At 42.0% G+C, this 22280-nt stretch overlaps 1 protein-coding gene across 4 annotated transcripts in view; it reads left to right on the top strand.

Annotated features, from left to right (window-relative positions):
- Positions 1-22280, top strand: part of camsap2a (calmodulin regulated spectrin-associated protein family, member 2a) — a 44962-nt gene that overhangs the window by 15848 nt on the left and 6834 nt on the right. For 2 of the 4 annotated variants that reach the window (XM_085381668.1, XM_085381667.1), the window contains exons 3-12: positions 1279-1440; positions 5309-5392; positions 11424-11456; positions 12317-12458; positions 13256-13395; positions 18833-18929; positions 19347-19443; positions 19533-19564; positions 19651-19720; positions 19832-21971. In XM_085381668.1, coding sequence (XP_085237794.1) covers positions 1279-1440; positions 5309-5392; positions 11424-11456; positions 12317-12458; positions 13256-13395; positions 18833-18929; positions 19347-19443; positions 19533-19564; positions 19651-19720; positions 19832-21971 — 2997 coding nt within the window. The remainder of the gene's footprint in view (positions 1-1278; positions 1441-5308; positions 5393-11423; positions 11457-12316; positions 12459-13255; positions 13396-18832; positions 18930-19346; positions 19444-19532; positions 19565-19650; positions 19721-19831; positions 21972-22280) is intronic. The other 2 variants (XM_085381671.1, XM_085381669.1) reach the window with 1 other exon arrangement.

Here is a 22280-nt window from a genome sequence, read left to right as displayed (position 1 = left end):
AGTGAACTACCGATCAGTGAGCAGCGGTAGATGTGAGGGTTGCTTTGAGAGTGTTGATGGAAAAGGATAGTGAGCAGATCTGAAGGAGTGGCACTGCGTCTTTGTGGATCTAGAGAAAGCATATGATAGGAATTAGGAAGATAGGAATTATGATACTGTATGAGGACAGTAAGGCAGTGGTGAGGTGTGCAGTAGCAGTGACAAATGGATTCAAGTTGGGAGTGGGATTACATCAGGTTACATAGCCCCTATTTGTTTGTGATGAGAAGGAGCCAGTGTAACAAGGAAGCTGTAAGGAGCAGGGGTAGTGAAGGTAGAGGAGTTTAAATACCTGGGGTCAACCGCTGAGAGCAAAGGATGGTGCCCTGAGAGGAAAAGAAAAGAGTGCAGACAGGCTGAAGTGGATGGAGACAAGTGTCAGGGGTGATTTGTGACAGAAGGATAGCAACAAGAGTGAAAGGGAAAGTTTACAAGAAGGTAGTGAGCCCTGCTATGATGCTTGGAGACAGTACCACTAAGAAAAAGAGGGGAGGCTGAGCTGGAGGTGGCTGAGCGGAAATGCTAAGAGTCAGCAGATGAGATGATGTCAAGATGATGTATAAGAGAACTACTTGAAACCCACTCTTAACATTAACATTGCACGTTACATTATTGTGTATATTTGCATGTTTCCAAATAGAACAGGCTGCTACTTAACACCTTGTTATAGTCATTGTTTCTTTTATAATTCATATTTGTTTTTGTTATAAAACGGAGCCGAATAAGCGAAAAAGTAGATATGCCAAAATGCAGCCAAGCGATAGAGTACAGAGTATGGTGGGTTTTTTCTTCACAAGATAACAGTCTGATAACACAAGCTGTCACCAAACATGGCTTTATCTAATTAAAAGCACACACCCTGCTTTCAGCAATAACCATGAGCCAATCAACAGAGAACGGATGCCAGTAGTGTTGTCAGGAAGAAGTTTTCTTCAGGCCCATCACAGCCCAGCAGCCACTGTGAGCAAACTGGGTCTTGGACACATTTGTTTCCAGGGCAACAGCCACATGGGAAAATTTAACCTCAGAAAAAGTTTCAGTTGTACAGTACTGAAGAAACTAATGACGGCTTTTTCATTCCCTTTGCTCGCTACTTAAAGCATATGATCAAATAATACAAGGACTGTTTTGTTATTTTATGGCAAAGAAACAAGATGGACTGCTTTTCTTTTACTACAGTGAGCTAGCTGGGAGATTTTAATTTTCAGCCTTTAATCGTGTTACTGTTTTCCCTTTCAGAGCGCCCATCTGGCAATGATTGACACTCTGATGATGGCATACACAGTGGAGGCTGTGAGCGTGGAGAAGGTGATGGCCTGCATTTGCCAATATCCATCCTGCTACCCTGAGGTGGAAACACCTTATGACACTGAGGATGCAGTGACCACCTGGATCAACAAGGTCAGTTATGGTACACAATGTTTTCTTAAGACATGTTATAGAGAGATAGAAATGACTGTGTTTGTGCCTGGTATTTTGTACCTGGCAAAAAAAGTGTTTGGGCCACAAGACTAGTGTCTTAAGATTACAGGTGTTGTTGTATTGCTTTCTGTAAGCCATCCCATGAGTCGACGTATGATTAAACATTTTGTTTTGTCACAAGAAATCCAAACCTGCAGAAGCATAGGTCATTCTGACATCAAAACAACGTTTCTCATCAGTCATCTCTCAGCTGTGCAGCACAGGTCAATTTGTCCTCCTCACAGGCGAACCTCTATAAAAATCTTTTTTCTAAAGAGCAAATAATATTTTGTAACATCAAGGACTGATCAAAAGTAATGCCCTTTGAGATTTTGCCATTTCATAAGTGTCCCCTTTCATTGTGTTCAATGTCTTTTTAAGGAGCTCTTTCAAAAGTCTCACACAGGGGCGTTTCACCAACGTCGGTTTCATGAAGCTTGACCTCTGAAATTCACATTGCACAGTGAAGTCCAGCGAAAACACTGACCTAAATACCATGAAATCTGATCTAGATACACCATGTTGCCTTCATGCCCTGAGGTTCTGCCATATCGTTAGCTTCATAGCATAAGTGCCTAAGTCATTGACTTAGTCAAATGACTTAGGCAATTATGCTATGAAGCTAACGATATGATGCATACAGGTAGATTCACTACAAATGAGAAAAAAATACCTGCACACTGTTGTGACTCAGTCTGCAGGTGAACCCTAAGACTTCACCTACCCACCGCTCCTCGCTGGGCGCTGCTACCCCCCGCTGGGGGTACTTGTTGGTTCTGGGGCGCGTGGCTGGATGTTCTGGTGTGGCCCCTGGAGCCCTGGGACCCTGATCTTAGCTCACAGCCTCTAGGGCAGCCTCTAGCGGGGTGAGCTGCCCATCGTCTCTGGTCCTTTGAGACTCCCACCCCTTGGCCGTGGGTATTCTATTTATGGCCTCCCACTTCTCCTGCTAGGATGGGCAGGCAGATATTGCTGAGATGTGTGGCCTCGAGTCTTCAGTACTCTTGGAGGCTGCGGCTGGCCCAGTTCTCCTGGGAGGGGTTGTTGTAGCTTATGACAAAGACAAACACACCCCACAAGAAGATTTCTGATTTATGTACTTTTGAATTTTCTAATTTTTGTGTTCCAGGTGTTGTATGTTTGTTCTTCCTTACAGGTGAGGCAGTTAGCGATACATTATGCATGTCTATTTGTACTCTATCCCCCCCCCCCTTTTTTTTTTCTTCTGCCTTAGACATTGTCATACTGTGTACTACATATAATGTATTAACTCAAAAAAGACAAATAGAAATGAAGAAATAAACAGAATTTGTAGAGCTGATGTTGGAAAAGCAAAATGTGTTTGTTATTTGTTATTATCCTGTTATTGTTTATTATCCTGATACCTATAGAAAATTCACTAAATTTAGCTCTATTGTGTCACAATAAACACATTTTTTTACAGTCACATCTGCAGGAGATAAGTCAGTGTTCAGTCTGTGTGTTGGTTCAGGCACAAAACATTCTTATATCCGCAAACTCACATTTAATATATAGGCTTAAACCATGTTACATCAGGCTATATATGACCTATGAAACATGCCCTACAAAAGTGTTACTTATACTATCACAGCAAATCAGACTTTCTAAGCGTGTAAGTGGTTGTGGTCATCATCTGCAGACACATATGGCTGCTCCTCCATACAGTACTACAGAATCTACAACAGTCTGTTTGCATTCCTCTAATAGAGACAAGGAGCTGCTGTCAGCTTTCAGCTATACACGCACATGCACACACTCACAACAGCAAACAGGAGGTGTGGTCTTGGTGTCCCACTGATCTGACATATGGCTCTCTGTTGGGTTCCACTTGTGTTTTACTGATTTCTCATTTTTAACTCATGCTAGATGCTAGATTTAAATAAAATCAATTCAGCTCCACTTAAATGCATTGTTAATAAAGTAAATTTAATGTAAAATGTGTATAATCCACAGACTGGTGTTGTGGTTTACTGTAGAAATCAATGACTGTAGAAATGACTGTTTTCTACAGTCATTGGTAGAAATCAGAACAAAGTCACAAAAATGGACCAGGACTGCTTTTTCCTTTGAATCAGCTCTTAATAAGAAATAAAAAGATGACCATGGTGTCACTGTTTTTGAATATTTTATATATGTTACTTTAATTACTGGCAGGACAATAATGTGGAAACTAAAATTTCAGTATTAAGGTTACCAATTTGAAAATAAACTATGGAGATAGGGCTGGGCCATATTATACCGTTCACGGTAATACCGGTATAATGTTAGGCAACGATAGGAAAATGAAATATCGCGATAGAATGGGAGTAAAACGCGCATGCGCAGTGCCTTTGTTTTCATACGCACATGGCCGATTGTTGAGTGAAACAGATGAACCAGAATTGGTTTGTAAAAATGGTGCAACTTCAGTGATGTGGAACTTATTTGGTGTTTGTCCGTCAGATACACGACAAAGCACATTTTTTTGCAGAACATGCAAGCGGCCGTCGTTATTGTCGTATTTGTCGGACTAAGATGCTCTTAAATCTGGGAGTAATCTGGGTCCTAAACTCCGTTTCTTCAGGTCAAACAACACTGCAGCATCACTGAGCGTTAAAAACTGTCTAAATTCTTTCATCTTTAATAAAACGATCAGCATTGCTGCTTTACCAGGTGTAACTATAAAGTTTAACTTCCAGGCATCCATGAAAACAAAAGTTATTACATTTAACGGAGTTAGAAGTTAGCAGGAAGCTAGCGGAAGTTAGCTCGCTAGTTTTGCTAGTTACCTAAGCATGATATTGCATGTTCTGACTGAGAGATTTCTGAAAAAAATCAAACGTACAGCTCTGCTATCACTTCCAACATAAATGAAGACAGGAAACTAAACAGCAGTGACGTTTGTAGGGTTACTGAAGTTGGGCTAGCTGGTATATAATGATGTGCTACGTGATCGCTAGCGACACAGCTATATTAGCATAACATAAACAGTGAAGCTGGAGGACGAACACTAACACTTTTCCACTTATAAAAGTTAACGTTAAGGTTCTTCATGGTTAGAGACAAATGCAATCGCATGGCAGGATGCTGTAAACGGACCAAACTTCAGTCAGGAGAACAACTGAGATAATCCATCCACAATACGAGGTTAGTCATTAATATACTGCAACATGGGAATAGAGCAGCTGCCAGAGAATTCAACATTAATGAATCAATGGTACAGAAGTGGAGGAAGCAAGAAGAATGAGTTTAATAAAGTTTGATTTATCTGACTGCTTTGTTTCGCTTAATGTGCCTTATAATCCTGTGCACCTTATGGTCCGAAAAATGCGTACTGCACACTGCAGTTTAATGTTGCAAAGCACCTCTTTTTAACTTCAGTGGATATTATACATGGTTATGCTCAGGATATGTCAGCCCATTTCTACTGGAAATGCCTTTTGGTTAAACTTTCAGCAAGGAATTTGCATTTGCACTGTTACATTTTATAAAGCTTTAATGTACATAAAAACCAGCTTCTTGTTTAAGTGAAAATAAATGGAAGGTTGTCTTTTTGCGCTAGTAATGTTGTGGAGTTGTATTTTGTCTCGCATCAATTATATCGTCGGTTATATCGTTATCGCAAATTTTCAAATATATATCGTGATAAATATTTTTGGCCATATCGCCCTGCTCTATATGGAGACTAACTTAAAATAACAAAACTAATTTGGCTATTACACTTTCTAAGAGAGCAATTTGAGTCATACGCTTCTTGATGCTTTTGTGGCTCGGGTCATTTTAAACTTGTTTGTGCTCTCTCTTTCAGGTAAATGAATACCTGAAAGAGATTGTGGTGCAGGAGCAAAGGAAGAAGGAAACGCAGGGCACCGAGCCTGCTGGGAGTCCTCGGGTAGGTGATTTTTTTCCCCTTCAATTTCTCATCTTTAGTCCTTCACAAACTAGGCATAAAAACACAAATGTTTGTTGGACAGTAAACAGAAGCAAAGTAAAACTCTTGGCTCTGCTTAATAGAATTATTGCCACATTCGCCTTTTGACTGACAGATATTTGTCCCAGACCTCTATGTCACTTTATGTCTGTGAACAGCTTCCTGGACAGAAGTTAAGCTGTTAAAATCCTGATGCCATCAAAGAAAATCTGACTCACAGATGTCTGAGCTTTAGATTACGCTCAATCTGTCTTAATTAAATCACACAGAGAGAGGAAGAGATAAGACCAGGTTACTTCTTCAACACCATAATGAGTTTATCTGCTCTGACAACTCTGCATGCTTCAATCACTTCATCTTTGTCTTAACCAGAACATCAGCCCTCTGCAGTCTAATGAGGTAATCAGGGGTGACCCAAGTTCATGGTCCAGCCCACAGTCCAAACCAGTTATATAACCGACTCTACTATCAGCAGTAATTTAGAATGCAATGAGACAGGCTGGTGTGGCCTGTGTGTGTGTCTGTTTATTGTATTTAAGTAATCCATGCTGGATTCTGTAGTTTGACACTGCATTTGCAGTAAATAATTTAGTGATTCACTGAGTAATGCCTCTCATGGGTGGAAATGAATTAACTGAAATCTCATAAAGTCCTTCTTTAAATTCAAATACCTCATAAATCTCTTAAGCAGGTCTATACCAGTCCATATGTTCACAGATACAGTATACCTACAACAGGACTACTTAGTACTGGGAGTAAATAACATATGTGATGTACTATTTAACAAATAATGTGAGACAGAATAGGCTTTATTGACTGCATTTTGCCACTGATATGCATCACCTTGTGTGCTGTTTAGTCATCAATACTATTAAATATATATATGGAAATGTAAATTATTTCATTAATTCAATTAAATTTTATGTGTATAGCTCCAAATCACAAGAACAGTCACTTCAAGTAATGAGTAGTAGAGAGAAAACCCCAATAATCAGACAACCGCCTATGAGCAAGCACTTTGGCGACAGTGGGAAGGAAAAACTCCCTTTTAACAGGAAGAACCCTCCAACAGAATCAGGCTCAGGGAGGGGTGGTGAGGGGAGGGTGACAGGACAAGAGAGCCAGAGATAAACAAATATCTGAAGTTTTATTTATACTGGTGTCATATAGTTGATGGCATGCCATGTTACGTTATGATATAATATGTCAATAGGTAATATTAATTTTGTCACCTTTATCTTTGTATTTTAAATGATACACAAATTATGTGGGTCTTCATAAGGACTGTCTGTCCATTATATATAATAGTGTTAATATGGATGTAAGAGTTTGTGGTAATGATGTTGCTTATCTATTGTTTTATCAAGCATTACTAGCATTTCGGGCTAATTCAGTTAACCGCCACAGTGTTATCAGATTTAAAGCAACCGGGGGTTTTCCTATGAAGCATCTGTACGAATCAAGTATGCACAAAAAGAAATGGCCTACATTCCAGTCTGCCCTAAATCTTATATTTGTCCCTTTTGCCTTGCTTTCTTTGTCACAGAGGTTATTTGAGAAGGAGGAATAAGTTGGGCTCCAGTAATAGCAGGGGGCGCAGCAAATGCTCCCGACTTCCGGAATCACATCTTTGTCATTTATGACTTTATTATTGTGGAAACTCATATAACAATAGCAATAAAATCCTGATATATTTTTCAGATGAAACATCTGTGCGTGTGGATTTACTGTTGTTATGACTTCATTGTGTGCTAACAGTCAAGCTACATTTAGTATTATGGTGCAGCAGCAAGGGGCAAAGTTGGTATGGCAGCCACTTTCTGTCAACCTGACAAAGCAGAATGATAACAGAGGAGGGGGGAGAGGAGGAGGAGATGCATGATGTCATCTGTGTATTCACCTTTATCCTTATCCTTCATGCTGTGCGCCTGTTTCTCGACTCCAGATCATTCATTATTTTTACTTTTTTTACTATGAAGTCACCCTGCTGTGAGTTTTTTAATGATGCGGAGGGTACCGCTGACCCCTGAAAGTTAACTCATCCTTAATAACCATAAAAAAATTAATAAACTTCAGCTGACATTTATCAGCAGTTTGTTCTTTTCTTTCTTTTTAGTTACTCCATTCCTCCCTCTCCAGACTCTCTCTATCATCCCACCCAATAACCTTTCTTGACCCTTGCTCCTCTGGCCTTCCAGGTTTTTCAAACTGCCTTTCTACCCGAGTTAAATCAGGCAAAAACTCCATGCACTAACACTGTCAGTGATGCTTTTTCCTAGAGATGTTTAGAGAGTGAGAAAGTTCACCTAAGGGTAAAAATTGTAACCCTGTCCAATGTGTTTTAGTGTGTGTGTGCATTTTCTGTCCCAGTCCCAGGGCTCGGGAAAACTTCCACAGTGTTTGATCCTGATCTGACCAGTCAGTATGCAGACACAGCACTGCATGCCTCAGCTAGCCCCCCACAAACACACAGGATGACACACACTTTAATTGGTGAAGTTGAAGGAAAAAGTGCCATCACATCATCATTTCATCATCGGATTTTTGTCATGCTTATTATATAAGAAAAGCCCTTTTTAAAGCGGAAGAGCTTTAACTTGCTCTGTCAATGTGAGTGTCATCACATGTTTGGCCCCCGAGCTGGAGAGCTGGCTTTTTGGTAACATCATTTGTCACCTCTGGGTGGCTTTGGCGGATTGTTGTGTGTTTGTGTTTGCTTATGGCTGCTTATGACATTGTCCAACCACCGCAGAAAGTCACAGTCATTGGATGCTGCCGTTTTACACCTTTGGATGAATTGAAGTCCACATTTATCAGTCATTATGTTTGCATTTAACTTCTTAAAAAGAGTTTTTCTATGGTTAAAGTTTCACTTATTATATGGATATGAGAAAGATAAATACTGGAAACTGCAGCAAGCGTACTGATGGACTTGTATCAGAGAGCATATTTCTCCCATAATCTCTCATAGTGCCCAAAGTCACTTGCTGTCAGAGTGCTGGCTTACTTGTTGTTCCTAGGGTATTTAAAATTAGAATGGGAGGAAGGCCCTCCCAGTTTGGATTCTGGAGTCAGACACCTTTGATTCTTTTAGGATTATGCTTACAACAAGCATATATTTAGGGCTGGATCAGGTGGCCCTGAATCATCTGTTAGTTATGCCACAATAGGCTGTGGTTCTTCTTCCCCTCCTGTTTTTCACTCTCTATAAAGTTATACACATCTCTGTGTTTAATTGTTAGTTATTGTTAATCTTTGGCTCTCTTCCATAGCATGTCTTATGTCCTGTCTTCCCCACATCAGGCCCAACCAGTAAGAGCAGATGGCTGCTCCTCTCTGAGCCTGGTTCTGCCCGAGGTTTCTTCCTGTTAAAGGGCAGTTTTTCATTCTCACTGTCACCAAGTGATTTGGTTGTTTGGGTTTTCTCTCTATTATTGTACGGTCTTCACCTTACAATATAAAATGTCTTGGTGTTGTTGTGATTCAGTTTTATAAATAAAACTAATTGAATTGAACTGAACTGCATTGTAGTAGATGTGAAATTTGAGCCAGCAGGAGACTTGATGGAATAGGTTTAAGCTCACTTTGTCATTCCAGCCATTTCTTTCTGCCTCTTAGTATTTCATGAAATGCAGATGAAGCCATGTATGAAGCTCTCTTCATCCTCTTTTTTTCTTTTATCTATACAAACATGTGTCTTTGATTGTCAAAGACTCACAAAGTTAGAGCATTTTAGCACTATGTATTTCTCACTTGCAGCCTTCAGCCTAAAAAAGTGTTTGGGTTTTTTGTGTTTGTTTGTTTACTTCTTTATTATTTTTTATTTTTAAGTAAGAGTTACAAACACCCAGAAGAGCAAAAGGGAAAAAAATACAATTACATGCAAAATTTATAGCTACTATTTTTTTGGGTGTCTATGTCTAGCACATTCATCTATTCTCTCCATCACTCCCCACCTCCAAATACTTCCCCCCCTTTAGTCTTTGCAGTATTACTGCAGTGTGAGTCACGCACACAGCCTCTGTCTCAGTCAGGCATAGAGAGACACAGACTGACGCTCACCAGGGCAACGGTGTTTTTATTTCAACCTACTGCATTATGTTCAGAGGTGATGGTGGGTGGAGAATAAGAGGAGGGAGCTGCAAAGGCACGTCCGGACAGAGAAGGAAGGACTAATCCTTTAAAGTTGCCAAAGCTGAGCTGCAGCTCAACCGGACATCATCCTCTGTATGAGAGGATGAACTTTGCTAGTAACACAGAGAGAGAGAGTAGGGGAATGACTGGGGTGAATTTGGGTGGGGTGTGTGTGTGTGTTTAAATACAGAAATAAAGGGTGCTTGCATGTGTGTGCTTTGCTGTAAGATGATAAAAGAGGGCATTACTGTACCTCTCCCCAGGGGTTTGATTGGTGGAGATTTTACTCTCTAACCAGCCTTAACCGCCTAAGATCCGAACTATTTAATGTTATGCATTTTTAATTTCTCTTTGATATTTGAGCTGATTGGGGCCCAATGAATGTAAAAACAAAGAATTACCAGATTTTTTTTTACCTTATTTTTGTTTTTATGAAAAATCAGAGCCATATGACGATATTCGTTTAAAATTTCGATATAACAGTAGCAGTATAATGTCCTCGTAAGTGGATATCAGGCCCTTGTAGAGCAAAATTGAGTATTTTGGTCTAAATAACCCAAATTGTGATGTCCACATATGTGGACGCCAGGTCCTAGGAGGTTAAATCATCATTAGATACAGACAGCATCCATTTCCTGTGTCTTGTTCTCAAACTGGGACAGCAGGGTTTGGAGTAGTTTTGGTTACCTTGCTGCAAAATGTCATTGTGTTTGTTCTTCATAAACACAACCTTACACTCGGGTTAAAATGAGAAAATAAAAGTTCAAACATTTGTGATTTGTGAGTAAATTTTTCCAAAAGAGACAGAATGTTGATGAGAGCCTGAGAAGTGATCAAATCCTGATCTCTGTGTTTGCTGTGTTCCCCAACTGACAGCCAAATGTTGAAGTTGGCCTGCTGGCCTGCACTGACTCTGTGAGGTTATGGATTGGGTACAGCTTTTTGTTGCTGTTGTTGTTTTTGTTGATGTCACTCAGCCTGGAGAGGTGATGTGACTGCAGGGTTTATGATACTTTTATTGAGGTCGAGAATCGTTCCGGTTCAGTGAGCTTAGGGGGAAGTAGAATTATCGAAGGTTAGAAGCCAAATCAAATTATCATTCAGAGAGCTGTGGCACCAATAAAATCAGAAGAATCTTCGAAAGCTACTATTGATCCTTTCATCCTCTTTGCTGTCTTTAATATTTATTTTTCCTCTGGCTGACATTAATATTTACTTTTGAGGGTTTCAGAACAAAGCAGCTGTATCTTCTCACGAGTCACTGCGTGCCTTTGAAGTCGAGGGCTCGCAGACCTCTTGAGTGGCACTTACATTTTAGGTCTTTGATGCTTCTCCGTAGCGTGGGAATTAGCTGTTAACTGAGGCAATCCTCTCCTTTTTGGAATCAGCTTACAGTGACACTGGATAGCTGACAGTTTGGTTACAGTAATACATTTTTTTCCACTGAGGTAACGTGAGGTAAAAGTGAGCAATTAAAATTTCAGTTAAATGTTTCAGGATGCAATGTGATCTTTTTTTAGGGGAATTTGATGCTTAAGTCTAAAGTTCCATTTGAGGTTTAACACATCAACTGTCAGCTGGTGGAAAATAGTCGTGGTGTAGTGTTTCCATGTATCTTTAAAGAATGAGCCTCCAAGCTGATGTGAGGAAAGTACACGGTAACTCTGTAACCCAAAGCAACCGTAATATATGTGTAATCAGTAACAGCCTGCTGTATACAGTCTTTTTGTACACTTTGAAAAAAGTGCAGGTTTGTCATGTCTTTGCTTGTAATACTAATCCCATTACTAACTAATCTGACTAACAGGTATTTCTTTGTTGCTGTTTTTTGTCTTTTCCCTTTGCTGTGCATCTGCAGTCTCCAACCAAGTGGTACATGAAGCTTGTGCCTGTAAGTGAACTAATCAGTGCGCTGCTCTTTCATCTGTGTCCAGAGTGACTGTCTTTCATTGCTCTTTCTGTCCGATCGCCATCGTTTTGTCATGTGTGAATCACTCAGTCACTGTGATATAAACCAGATATTTTCTCTCTTCTCCTGTTTTGATTTACAAGTGCTGTATGCATGTGATTATTGCTTTTCTTAATTTAAAGCAGACAAAGTAGGCTGTAAATGACAGTTAATATCTGAGTGTCCATCATTAACCATGTTCTGTATATAAGCCTGAGTTTACAAAAGTCAATATAGCCATTATTTGTGTCTCTAACGTGCTTCCTTGTATTGCTAACTGGAAGCTTGAACTATAAAATCTTGGGAAATCACTGATTATTATTGGCTTTTAGAAATCTAGAAGCTCCCACAGTTACTATACATATCAAATTGATAAGGAAATGGCAATATTTCAATGTTTTTCCTTCCTCAATCCGTACGAAGATGAAGATGGTCCACATAAACAAGAGCTCATTGTAATACAAGGAGAAAATAATTAAGGTCACGTCATGACATCTGGAATAATAATCAGTGATACTTACTTTCAGTCATGCAGCTCTCTTCATTCTCGTGCCAGTTCTTTTTCCCTTTCAGTTCCAACAAGGCTCCAGAGCCGTTCACTTACTTTAATACATGAGTGAATTCAATGAGGCCTTGCAGCGCTTGTTGCTGCTTTAAAGCTCCATTATACTTCCCTAATTTTGCTGCTGTCATTAGTGAAACGGTAAGAAACAGCAGGAGGAATTTGGCTTAATACCTGCTGTAGGTGTAGGCTTGGTAATTTTGCTCAAGGGCCTGGGTTTATAGTACTTTACATTCTGCAGGCTCGCTACAGGAAGGAGCAGGCCTCGACCCAGCCAGTTCCTTGGATCCCCCCAGTGGACAACCTGCTAAAAGACAGCACAGATGGCTCAGCCCTGGGTGCACTGCTGCACTTTTACTGTCCTCAGCTGCTGCCACTGGATGGTAAGAAACAAGCATGAGGAGCGTGGGTGGGTCAGTGGAATTTGCAGTTAAAGGAGGCTTGATAATAAAGTACAACATGACAGTAATGTATCTACCAGCAGTTAATTGCTTATTTGACCAAACAACTAAACCCAAAATGCATCTTATTGGTACATATTGAGGTGTCAAAATTCATAATTGAGAGTACAGGGGGAGGTCGTCAAATGTTGCCTTTATGAGGGAAAGAGCTAATGGTTTATTCAATAGATCAAACATCAAAATAGACTCAAGATAATCACATTGTGTTGCCAAAGAGCCGAGTTAATATCAGGACAAATATGCAAACGCACAGACAACAATGAGGGGAACAAAAATCAATCAGGGAACGCTGTTTACCATGTTTAAATGAACAGTGTTTCCTGATTGATCTTTTGTTCCTGTGATTGTTTCAGCTTGGATAAATGACTGTGGATGTATGTAGTGTGGGGGTGTGTTTGTGTGTGTTTGGTCAGCTATTACACACACTTCATCAGCAATGTGATGTAATTACCTTACGTCCAACCACCAGTTGATGCCTACTGTGGAGTGTTTTGATTGGTCAGGCAGACGTTCTCAAAACTTTACGCTTTAAATGCCTCAGCAGTTCCTAAAAAAGAGACACAGCATTGTTCTGAACGCGCTCCATCACAGATCTTAAATATTACTGTCAGCACAGTAAAAAGGAAAACACTGACGTCTGCATTATAACCAGACCGACTTCAATCATCAAATTCGTACTCCGTCACAGTGACACCTGATGGATCTCTCTGCCCTCCCAGATGTTTGCCTGAAGGAGAATATGAGTCTGGCTGATCGACTGTACAACCTGCAGCTAATACAAGACTTCTGCAAAGACAACCTGAACAGCTGCTGTCACTTCAGCCTGGAAGACATGCTCTACGCCTCCTCCACCGTCAAGGTACTACTGTCTAATGAAATACTTGCTTAAGTTAATATATAAGATTGTAAGAATACATTTTTAGGCACTGCATTTGCGTTTGTGGTGTGATCTGAGGCTTGCATTGTGATGCTGATTTTGGTTTGTTGGTTTACTGGTTGCTTGGCGGTCTCATGGTTCTCACTGTAAACAGATTCTTCACTCTCAGTCATTACAGTGTTGTAAAAATAGAATTTTAGCTGCTAAAACGTTAGAATGGTACCCAGTAAAAAATGTCTGTTAGCAGAAAATCCAAACCCTGTCCGCAGTGCCCCCTGCTCTATTTAAAACACTAGTTTGCGATGTCAGTCCCAGTCAGACTTGATGACTTTTTTTCAAAACACTTTAAAATTATTCATAAGTGTTGTACCGACACAGATTAGAACCCCATGTGGTGTTAGATTCAGGCTAAATGAAACAAGAGAAGTGTGCAGCAGTGTAGGCCAGTGTGGTGAGTCACGCTGTGGAAAAGAAACTTTCAGTCCAAACTATCCGTCTTCACCAGCCACAAGCTTGGAGAGCTCCACTCAGCCTTTTCCTCCAAACAGTCTATGCATGCGTTCATTTTTCTGCCCTGTAACTTGCTTTCCATTGTTTGTTTTCTTTTCATCTTCATTTCCTAATTTCCTTCTCTAGTTACTCTTTCTTCTTCTCCAACCATCCTTTTTCTTTTGCTCGTTTATTTCATTTAAAAAGTTGCCACTGCTTTTAAGGAATTTTACTAATGATGTTTCTCCTCATGTTTGCTGACCTTTCTCAGACAGTATTAGTTTCTCTTGACAGAGACCTTTCTGATTTATAAATCCTTCAGTCCTCTCTCGTCTATAACACTGTTGTTTCTCTGTGTGTGTGTGGTTTCTTGGTGTATGAATGTGTATTGCAGCTGGAGTGCCATGGAGACAGTCTGCATTTTACATTAAGCTCAGCCCTGCTTTTCTGCCGTTACCATAAAAACATATATAGGTCACTCGAGACACACAGGAAAGAGCTTATTTTACCCTCTCACTAATGTTCCACTCTGTCTTTGAATCCACAACATTTCAGTATGTTTACTTGGTCAGCTGGTGTGCATACTGCATATACATATATATATATATATATTTCTGTTGCATACCTACTAATTTATCATCAAATTGCCATTATAGCCAGTGGTTGCCACAACCACAGTGCACTTGTGTTTGCTCAGTGGTTTGATCTAACGTTCCCTCTCTCATGCTCATGAGTTTGTTTTTAGTGTGTCGGTCTCAGTGTGTTTTGCCCGAGAGCTGCACGGGCAGGGGAAAAATAAGTTGATGTGTCTGGATAAGTTTGACTTTCCCTGACTGTCACCTCAGCATGTCCTCAGATGTAGGAGAGCTCTGAGCACACACACAATACAGGTCACTGAAAGGACAAACCTCAGGGGACTGTCCAAACTGACTAAAATATGTCTAATATCTAAAGGAAACACGCTGAAAAAAGCAGTTTTGAAGCTGAAATCCAGCAAAATGATGAAGGTAGAAAGTATTGAAAGTATCATTATATGCCAAAAGTAATGAAATGTATTCATATTTAGAGGAAAGTGCCCTTTACATGCTTTATTTTGCACAAAATTTCTAAAAAAAAAAAAGAGCAAAAAGAGACATATCAATTTCCGCCCAAAGCACATGCGTTCTTTTCAACATGGTGTCAAAAAAATAATCACCAAGCTTTGTGAACCAGCCATTAGCAGCATTTTGCTGACACTGATTTCAGGAGGGGTAGAGCAGCCTCAGCAGGCACAGTAATTGCCTGAGAGAAGCAGTGCGGCAGACACGAATGCACACAGAACTAGTTAGATTCAGTAACCTTGACCCAGATTGCAGGGAGTCACACCCTCGGTGGTCGTATGTTGTTGCTCGGCACGCTGATGGAGACCATATTACAGAGAATGAGCCTCCGCTTAGAGGGGAGGGGAGGCGCACGAGGTGTTGATGTGGAAAAAAGTGGAAACGGGAGAGAAGCGACAAGAAGGTGTGATAACACAGTTTGAAACAATTAGGAAGGAGAAGGAGCGAGGAAACAGAGTAAATGGGACACTATCTTTGAGAAAGTGATGACAAGATTGGGCACACGTGTTACAGTAACACACACAATAGACTCACACTTTGCCTCTGTGAAAGTGTCCCTATGATAATGCTGCTGCCAGATGTGGTTAGCGGAGATTAGAGCTGGTGGTTTCCAAACACAGTTAAAAACACACTCCTCAATTGATTGACATTAAAATAGTCATAATTCATAAGATATAATAATAATAATGGATACTTTATTGATCCCCATGGGGAAATTACTTGTTTTTCTCTGCATTTGACCCATTCACTCAGTGAAGCAGTGGGCAGCCCACTAAGCAGGCGCCCGGGGAGCAGTGTGTAGGGACGGTACCTTGCTCAGGGGTACCTCAGGGTAGCCGTTAAGTGGATTCGAACCGCCGACCTTCCGATCATGGGGCGACCACTTTACCTACTGAGCTATCCCTGCCCCCCGTGACAATAAAGTGCATCAGAATATAGGATTGCAGTAAAGAGAGAACCTGGAAGATGCCACAGTTTAGCTTAAATGATCAACTCTAGCTGGTGTGGAGAAGATCATTTAATAGATGTTATCAGTCTTCCTAAGAAATCAGATGCAGAAAATTGGAAAAGAGCATGAAGCGTTACAGTGGGAACATTTATTGCCCACACACCCCCAAACTAGTCTGCCTGATATCTTCATGTCAGACACCAGGTCTCTTTCTGGTAAATACGTAGCCCTCTCCAAGATTAAGAGTCTGCACTCTTTCCTCTCAAGTTACACAAAATTTGCATGTATGGTGATGACAGGTTGACTTGACATTTTGTTCAGTATACCTTAGTAAGAAGCAAAACACTTTCTTCCTTTCTGTAAGGAACCCAAAAGCCATATATCACATACATTACCTAAGGCCATTATTTGCTAATGGACACCAGACCACTAAATCACCCAACCCGCTCCCATTTACTGGCTCTATGTTTAATTAATTCCTCACACATCATAGTGGCTATCTGTGGACTCAAGGAAGATAAATGAAATTCACCAGCTCCTTTTGTACCACGAGGTTCCTCGCAAACATGCTGCGGTTGCCCTGAGGAGGCAGTTAACACACTTACAATAATTCATAATCTCCCTCTTCAACGTGATTCTCAATTAGTCATTTGTTTATGATCTGACTGTCAGCAGTGAAGGATGGCACTTTTACTCCTAAAGTGGCACACAGGATTACATATAATAGCCGTAGCTGTAGTCAACGCACATTGCAGTCTAGTATAATTTCCTCTTCACTGTCAGGTAAAGAGTGGCAGGGTTACAGGAAGTAATATGATGTTCGATACTACGTGTCTCTGAGCAATCGCTTCTAAAAATCCAAATGTTTTCTCCTACCGTCTTTCAATAAGCGTCTGGCAGCTGTCTGATAAACTTGGCGAAAGACCAAAGGATGGTTTTTCCAGATTGGAGTGAGTCTGTCTGGCTGGCTGCTGGACGTAGATCCTTTAATCAACCCTCTGGCCCAGTGACTGTTAAGATTAATTCCCTCTGAATGCTCACTGTGTGGCTATAGGCCGCATCTTCAACATCATTTCTAGGGGCTTTGTTGGTATATATTTTCCTATGCATTTGAATGTTTCACTGTTGTGTATGTGTGTGGCACATACAGGGGAGGAGGGGGAGGGTGTTTATTCCTATACCCGCAAAGTGGATTAGCTTCCCCCACCCCACCACTCTCAGCTCTGATCTTCTAGTCTTCTAGTAATCACCAATCTGACTTCATTCTGAGCGGCACACACTCAAATCTGCAGACAGGGAACTTGGCAATGCTGCAGACCTGGCAACCCACGAGGCAGTAATGCCATTCACTGGGGAGATAGGTGTGGTGGTGGTGCAGTGGTTGGTTTAAGGGATCAGACTGAGTGTGTGTGTGTGTGAGTGCTGAGGCTGGGGGTATTAAGCAAAAACACTCACACCTGGTGTGTCAGTAGTAGTCGGGCGAACAGATGGGAGGAGAGAACAAGTAAGCTGGTGGCACCAATCTGGGAAGGGCGGATGACAGGAGATCTTTGTCTCTTTCTCATTCAGTCATTTTTTTTCCTGCTTTTTATTTCTTCTGAGGAGTGCTTCACATGCTGAACACACCTAAAAGGTAACCAGCACTATTTGATTTGGAGTTCATTAGTAATTCTTTGCTTACTCAACTCTAACGACTTTGTTAACCATGTGCTCCACTGCTTCTCACACCAGCGGAGCAGGATTCTGCAGCAGACACACCTTTTCGTCTTCTTGCAGCCCTGCACGCTCGCATGTGAATTAGACGGGAAACAAAACCATGTGAAATGCTGCAGTAACACCCCCCCCCCCTCCAGCCAACCAGGGTGCTGGTGTTAATTGCCTCCGTCCTTCCTGGTGTGGTTTTGTGCTTCAGTTGACACGTGCGCTCTGGTGTTTGACTGGTACAGAAAGATGCTGCTCATGACTTGAGTCAGGCTTCTTTAGAGCTGGAGCACGCACCATTGTCTTTGTCTGGAGACCGTGGACTGAGAGCTGGTAGAGGGTGGGATTCCTCAAGGTCGTGCTTTACTCCACTCATTTGCATTTGTGTGTGTCTGTGAGTGAATAAAGAAAAACTGTACAATTTGGCCTGATCATTCAGCATAAATTGATTACTGTAAATGAATCTCATCTGTTTGGATTGGAGACATGTTATTTGGTCATTTCTTTGTTTCAAGACAGTGACAGGTTGAAAGAATTTAGAAAGGAGGGAGCAGAAGAAAGGCAATGTTTCTAGAGAATAAGCTTTTTTCCCATTATTATAAGGAAACAAACAACAGTGCTTTGGGAGAATGAAATACTGAGTCAGGGACTTTGTAAGATTGATGTTTTTTGCAGCGCAGTGCACTCTCCTCCAGCAGTTTCACCTCCTCGTGTATGTTGACCCAATTCAAACGTGGACACGACCTGGCACAGCAGTGTTAAATCCCTTTGAGCTCTGACTCTCAGTCTCATTCAGGTTGGATGCAGGTGACCTCTATTTTGTAAATGAGGTTAATGTCTTAATCGCTTCTCGACTAGCACTGTTACTATTTGCTTTAGCATCATTTACATTGCCTGAGCCAACACAGAGAAAATATAATTTCCCTGTAAATGACTCTACAGTCGTTTGAACTGTGAGGCATGTTTCTCTTAAAGAGGATATTCTATCAACTAATTAGTCATATATACACAGGGTACAATACAAGTTTATGATACCTCAGCTTAACAGAGACACCTGCTGGACAAATCAGACAATGCAGTTGAATGAAGCTGTTTTGGACTCATCCGGATTTTATTCTCTGTGCTGTAGCATTTACGTGTTTTTGAATGGTTTCAATCTTGCTCTTGTTTTCCTCCCCAGAATAACTACCTGGTGTTCATGGCAGAGCTGTTTTGGTGGTTTGAGGTGGTCAAACCGTCATTTGTGGAACCAAGAAAGCTTGATACCGAAGGCACAGGCAAGTGTCAAATTCTAACCCTGCAACTTTATTTGTATAGCATTTTTCAAAGAGACACAAATTGCTTCACAGTTTTGAATAAAATTCAGACATTAAAGCGTACATGATCGAACAAAGATGCATAATCAACCATATGGCCAGACGTTCATTCCAACATACACAATTCCAATAAACACAAATCATTGTAAACTATGGATGAAGGGGAAGCTAACCTAAAATGTAATGTCATTTCAATTAAATTTAAAGTAGCTATAGTCATGCTAGTGTCACGATTTGTAGCGAAGCAGCAGTAACTAAGTATGGTAATGTTTTTTCTCTGAATCATACACAAATTAATCAGATAAGGATCATGCAATATTACATTGTGTCTATTGAAAAACCACAGTGCGATCATTTTTATTTGTCTTATCACGTCAGAGCCCTCATCCTTCTTGAAGAATTTCCCTGTAATCCCCATCTCCAAGGCAACTAAGAAGAGTTTTATGGAAAGGCCCCCAAGCCCTGAAAGACCCAGGTATGTTAGCACCAAGTTACAATGACAAGAAATCAGGTGGCAGAAAATTCTCAGTTCCCATCATCATGTTTGTCTCTCTCGTTCTCAAGTTTACCCCTGCGGCCCCAGCCCCGAAACTCAGGTGATTATATTTATTTATGGAAATACATACAAAGTATATACAAAAGCATTCTGTTGTGATTGTTACTCATCATATGCGTCTTACAGGAGAGATCAAGAGGTCAACCTCGATGTCCTTTGTTGATGGCAATCTCGGTACCTGGCCAAAAGAGAAGAGGTGAGTGTTATCATTGCCCTCTTTATGTCTAACCTTTTATCATTTGTTAACCAAATCTGCTAAATTAAATTACAATTTCTTGTTGTTTTTTGTTTTGTCTTTTGTGTTAAGATCTGGGCCTTACGGTGTGTCCTTTGACATCCCCTTTGATAAAGAGGAGTCTGCGCCTGCCACTGTTCCCTCCACACGTGGCATGGTCAGGTCTGTCAGCACGGATGATGGTTCTGGTTTCAAGGTCCTTCACATGCCCCGTGGAATGAAGCGCAACCTGTCCTTCCAGCCAGTGAATGGTCAGAGTGTCGGCATTGAAGAGGAAGGCTGCCCAGACAGCCTTGCTGGCATGGAGCCGAGCAAGCAAGGGTACTCCAACGGACACAGAGGAGTTACAGAAACAACTCCGTCCACGGAGGAAGCCCTCCAGATTATCCAAAGCCCAACCAGGCCACCAGTGGAGGGCATCAACAATGGTTTCTTTCTGCATAGTCAGGAACATGGTGCCGGCGTTGGTGCTTTAGATCCAGTGTCAGAGGTGGACTCCAAAGGACCTTTGAGCACAACGGACACCACAGAAGTGGACACTGGCATCCATATCCAAACAGAGGACATGCTGGATGAAGATTCCTCTCTGAAAGACTGCTCTGTGAACATGGAGCTGGACATGGACACGCCGAGCCCCTGCCCAAGCAGTCAAAGCAAATCCCCTTCAGCAGTAAAGATGACTAGCTTTGCTGAGCAGAAGATGAAGAAGCTTAATCCATCAGCACCAGACTCAGGAAGGGGCAGCTGCAGCTCGCTGAAGACCACTCCGGAGGGCTCTGAATTTGGGCTCCCATTATCTGTCTCATGGGCCCCGACCCCTGAGCACAGCCCGGTCCGCCAACAAAGCACACCGCCCCCTATTTCACAGCCGTCACCCACACCTGTCCAGCTTCCACCCAATGACCCCGCTCAGGTCATGGCTACAGAGATGGTGCAGCTGCGGATGAGGCTCGAGGAGAAACGGAAAGCTATTGAGGCGCAGAAGAAGAAAGTGGAGGCAGCTTTTACAAGGCATCGGCAAAAGATGGGCCACTCAGCATTCCTAAACGTGGTAAAGAGAAAAGGTGACGGTGCAGCAAGTGGAGAAGAGGGAGGAAAAACTGAGGGAGAAGGAAAGTCAGCAAGTACAAGTCCTACCTTTAAATTTGGGAGGAACAAGGCAGACACACCTGACGGGGCAGAGCAAAGCAGCACGGCTTCCTGTTGGCAAAAATCTCCCGGTGCAGGTGAGGAAGGCGGACAAAGCCACGCTCAGCTGACAGAAGTGGATCTCACAGAGTATACACGTTCAATTGAGAAACTCAACCACTCTTTGGCCTTCCTCCAAACTGAGATGCAGCGATTGGCTCAGCAGCAAGAAGTAATCATGGCCATGAGGGAGCAAAAACAGCAGCAGGCGTGGGTCATCCCTCCTCCACATACAAACCCCTCGCCACAGAAGCACGGTCGAGCCGGAGCCGTCACTCGATCCTCGGGACCCTCTTCTCCGGCTGACTCCCCTCGTTCCACCCATCGCTCTCCAACCAGCATCAAACGGAAATCTGCATCCTTCCACTCACGTAATCCTCGCACCCCTCGACCCAGCGAGCTCAAGCTGGCCCCCTACAGTCGCGTCCTAACCGCGCCACAGTCTGTCGATAGCATCCCAAGGCTACGGCGATTTTCTCCCTGCCAGCCCCTGGCAAGTTCCTTCGTTTACATGGGGGAGAAACCAGCAACCGCCAATTTGGAGACGGTTGCTCCAGTTGCAGATAAAAACAAGGAAACACATTCCCTCCTTTCCCCAGAGCGAGAGCTTGTGGGTATAGCCGGCTCCCCCTCCCCAAAACTGCAGAACAAAAAAGAGCAAAGTGAAGTAGGTACTAATTCCCAAACCCAGGAAACAGAAACTCCCCACCAATCCAAGACCACTGACATGGAAACAGATTACCAGAAAGCTCAGAAGTCAGATATAGAGCTCAAACCTACTTTAGAGTCAACATTCCCTGAAGTTCTAGCCCACCCTGTGATAGAGACCTTCACGGTGATGCCAACAGAGATCCCTTTCCAGTCAGAATTGTCTGGCCAAGCCAAAAGCAGTTTGATTGAAGTTCCTCTGTCAGTGGTGAAACCGCTAGAGGATCCAACTCTGGATGAAAGCCTGGAGATGCAGCAGGGGGATGCGGAAAGCCTAGATGATGAACAGAAGCTGTGCCGTGGTTTCTTTTTCAAGGTAGGCTAAATCACAAAAATTAACACACGCACAACCCGAGTGGCATTTAAACGTGTCGCTGAGTTGAAAACAAATTGAAAAAACCTACAGACATATTTGTAATTGGGCAGAAATGATTGTTTTCATAGGGAAACAGTTTTTGTTCCTAGGTGAAGATGATAAGTAGCACAGGATATATGCTGTTTGAGGATAGTATCATCTTCCCCTTTATAGCTTCTACGGCTGCTGCTAACTGCTGTCTGGGCTTCAATGTGGGTCACAAAACTGGGGCTGCTGTGAATAATTCAGGCGCAGCTGTGGAAACACGGG

Source organism: Rhamphochromis longiceps, linkage group LG15, assembly GCF_057381845.1.
Source record: "Rhamphochromis longiceps isolate RC_006_pf linkage group LG15, R_longiceps_female_GT1.1, whole genome shotgun sequence".
NCBI lineage: Eukaryota > Metazoa > Chordata > Actinopteri > Cichliformes > Cichlidae > Rhamphochromis > Rhamphochromis longiceps.
This window is presented reverse-complemented; position numbering and strand designations above follow the sequence as displayed.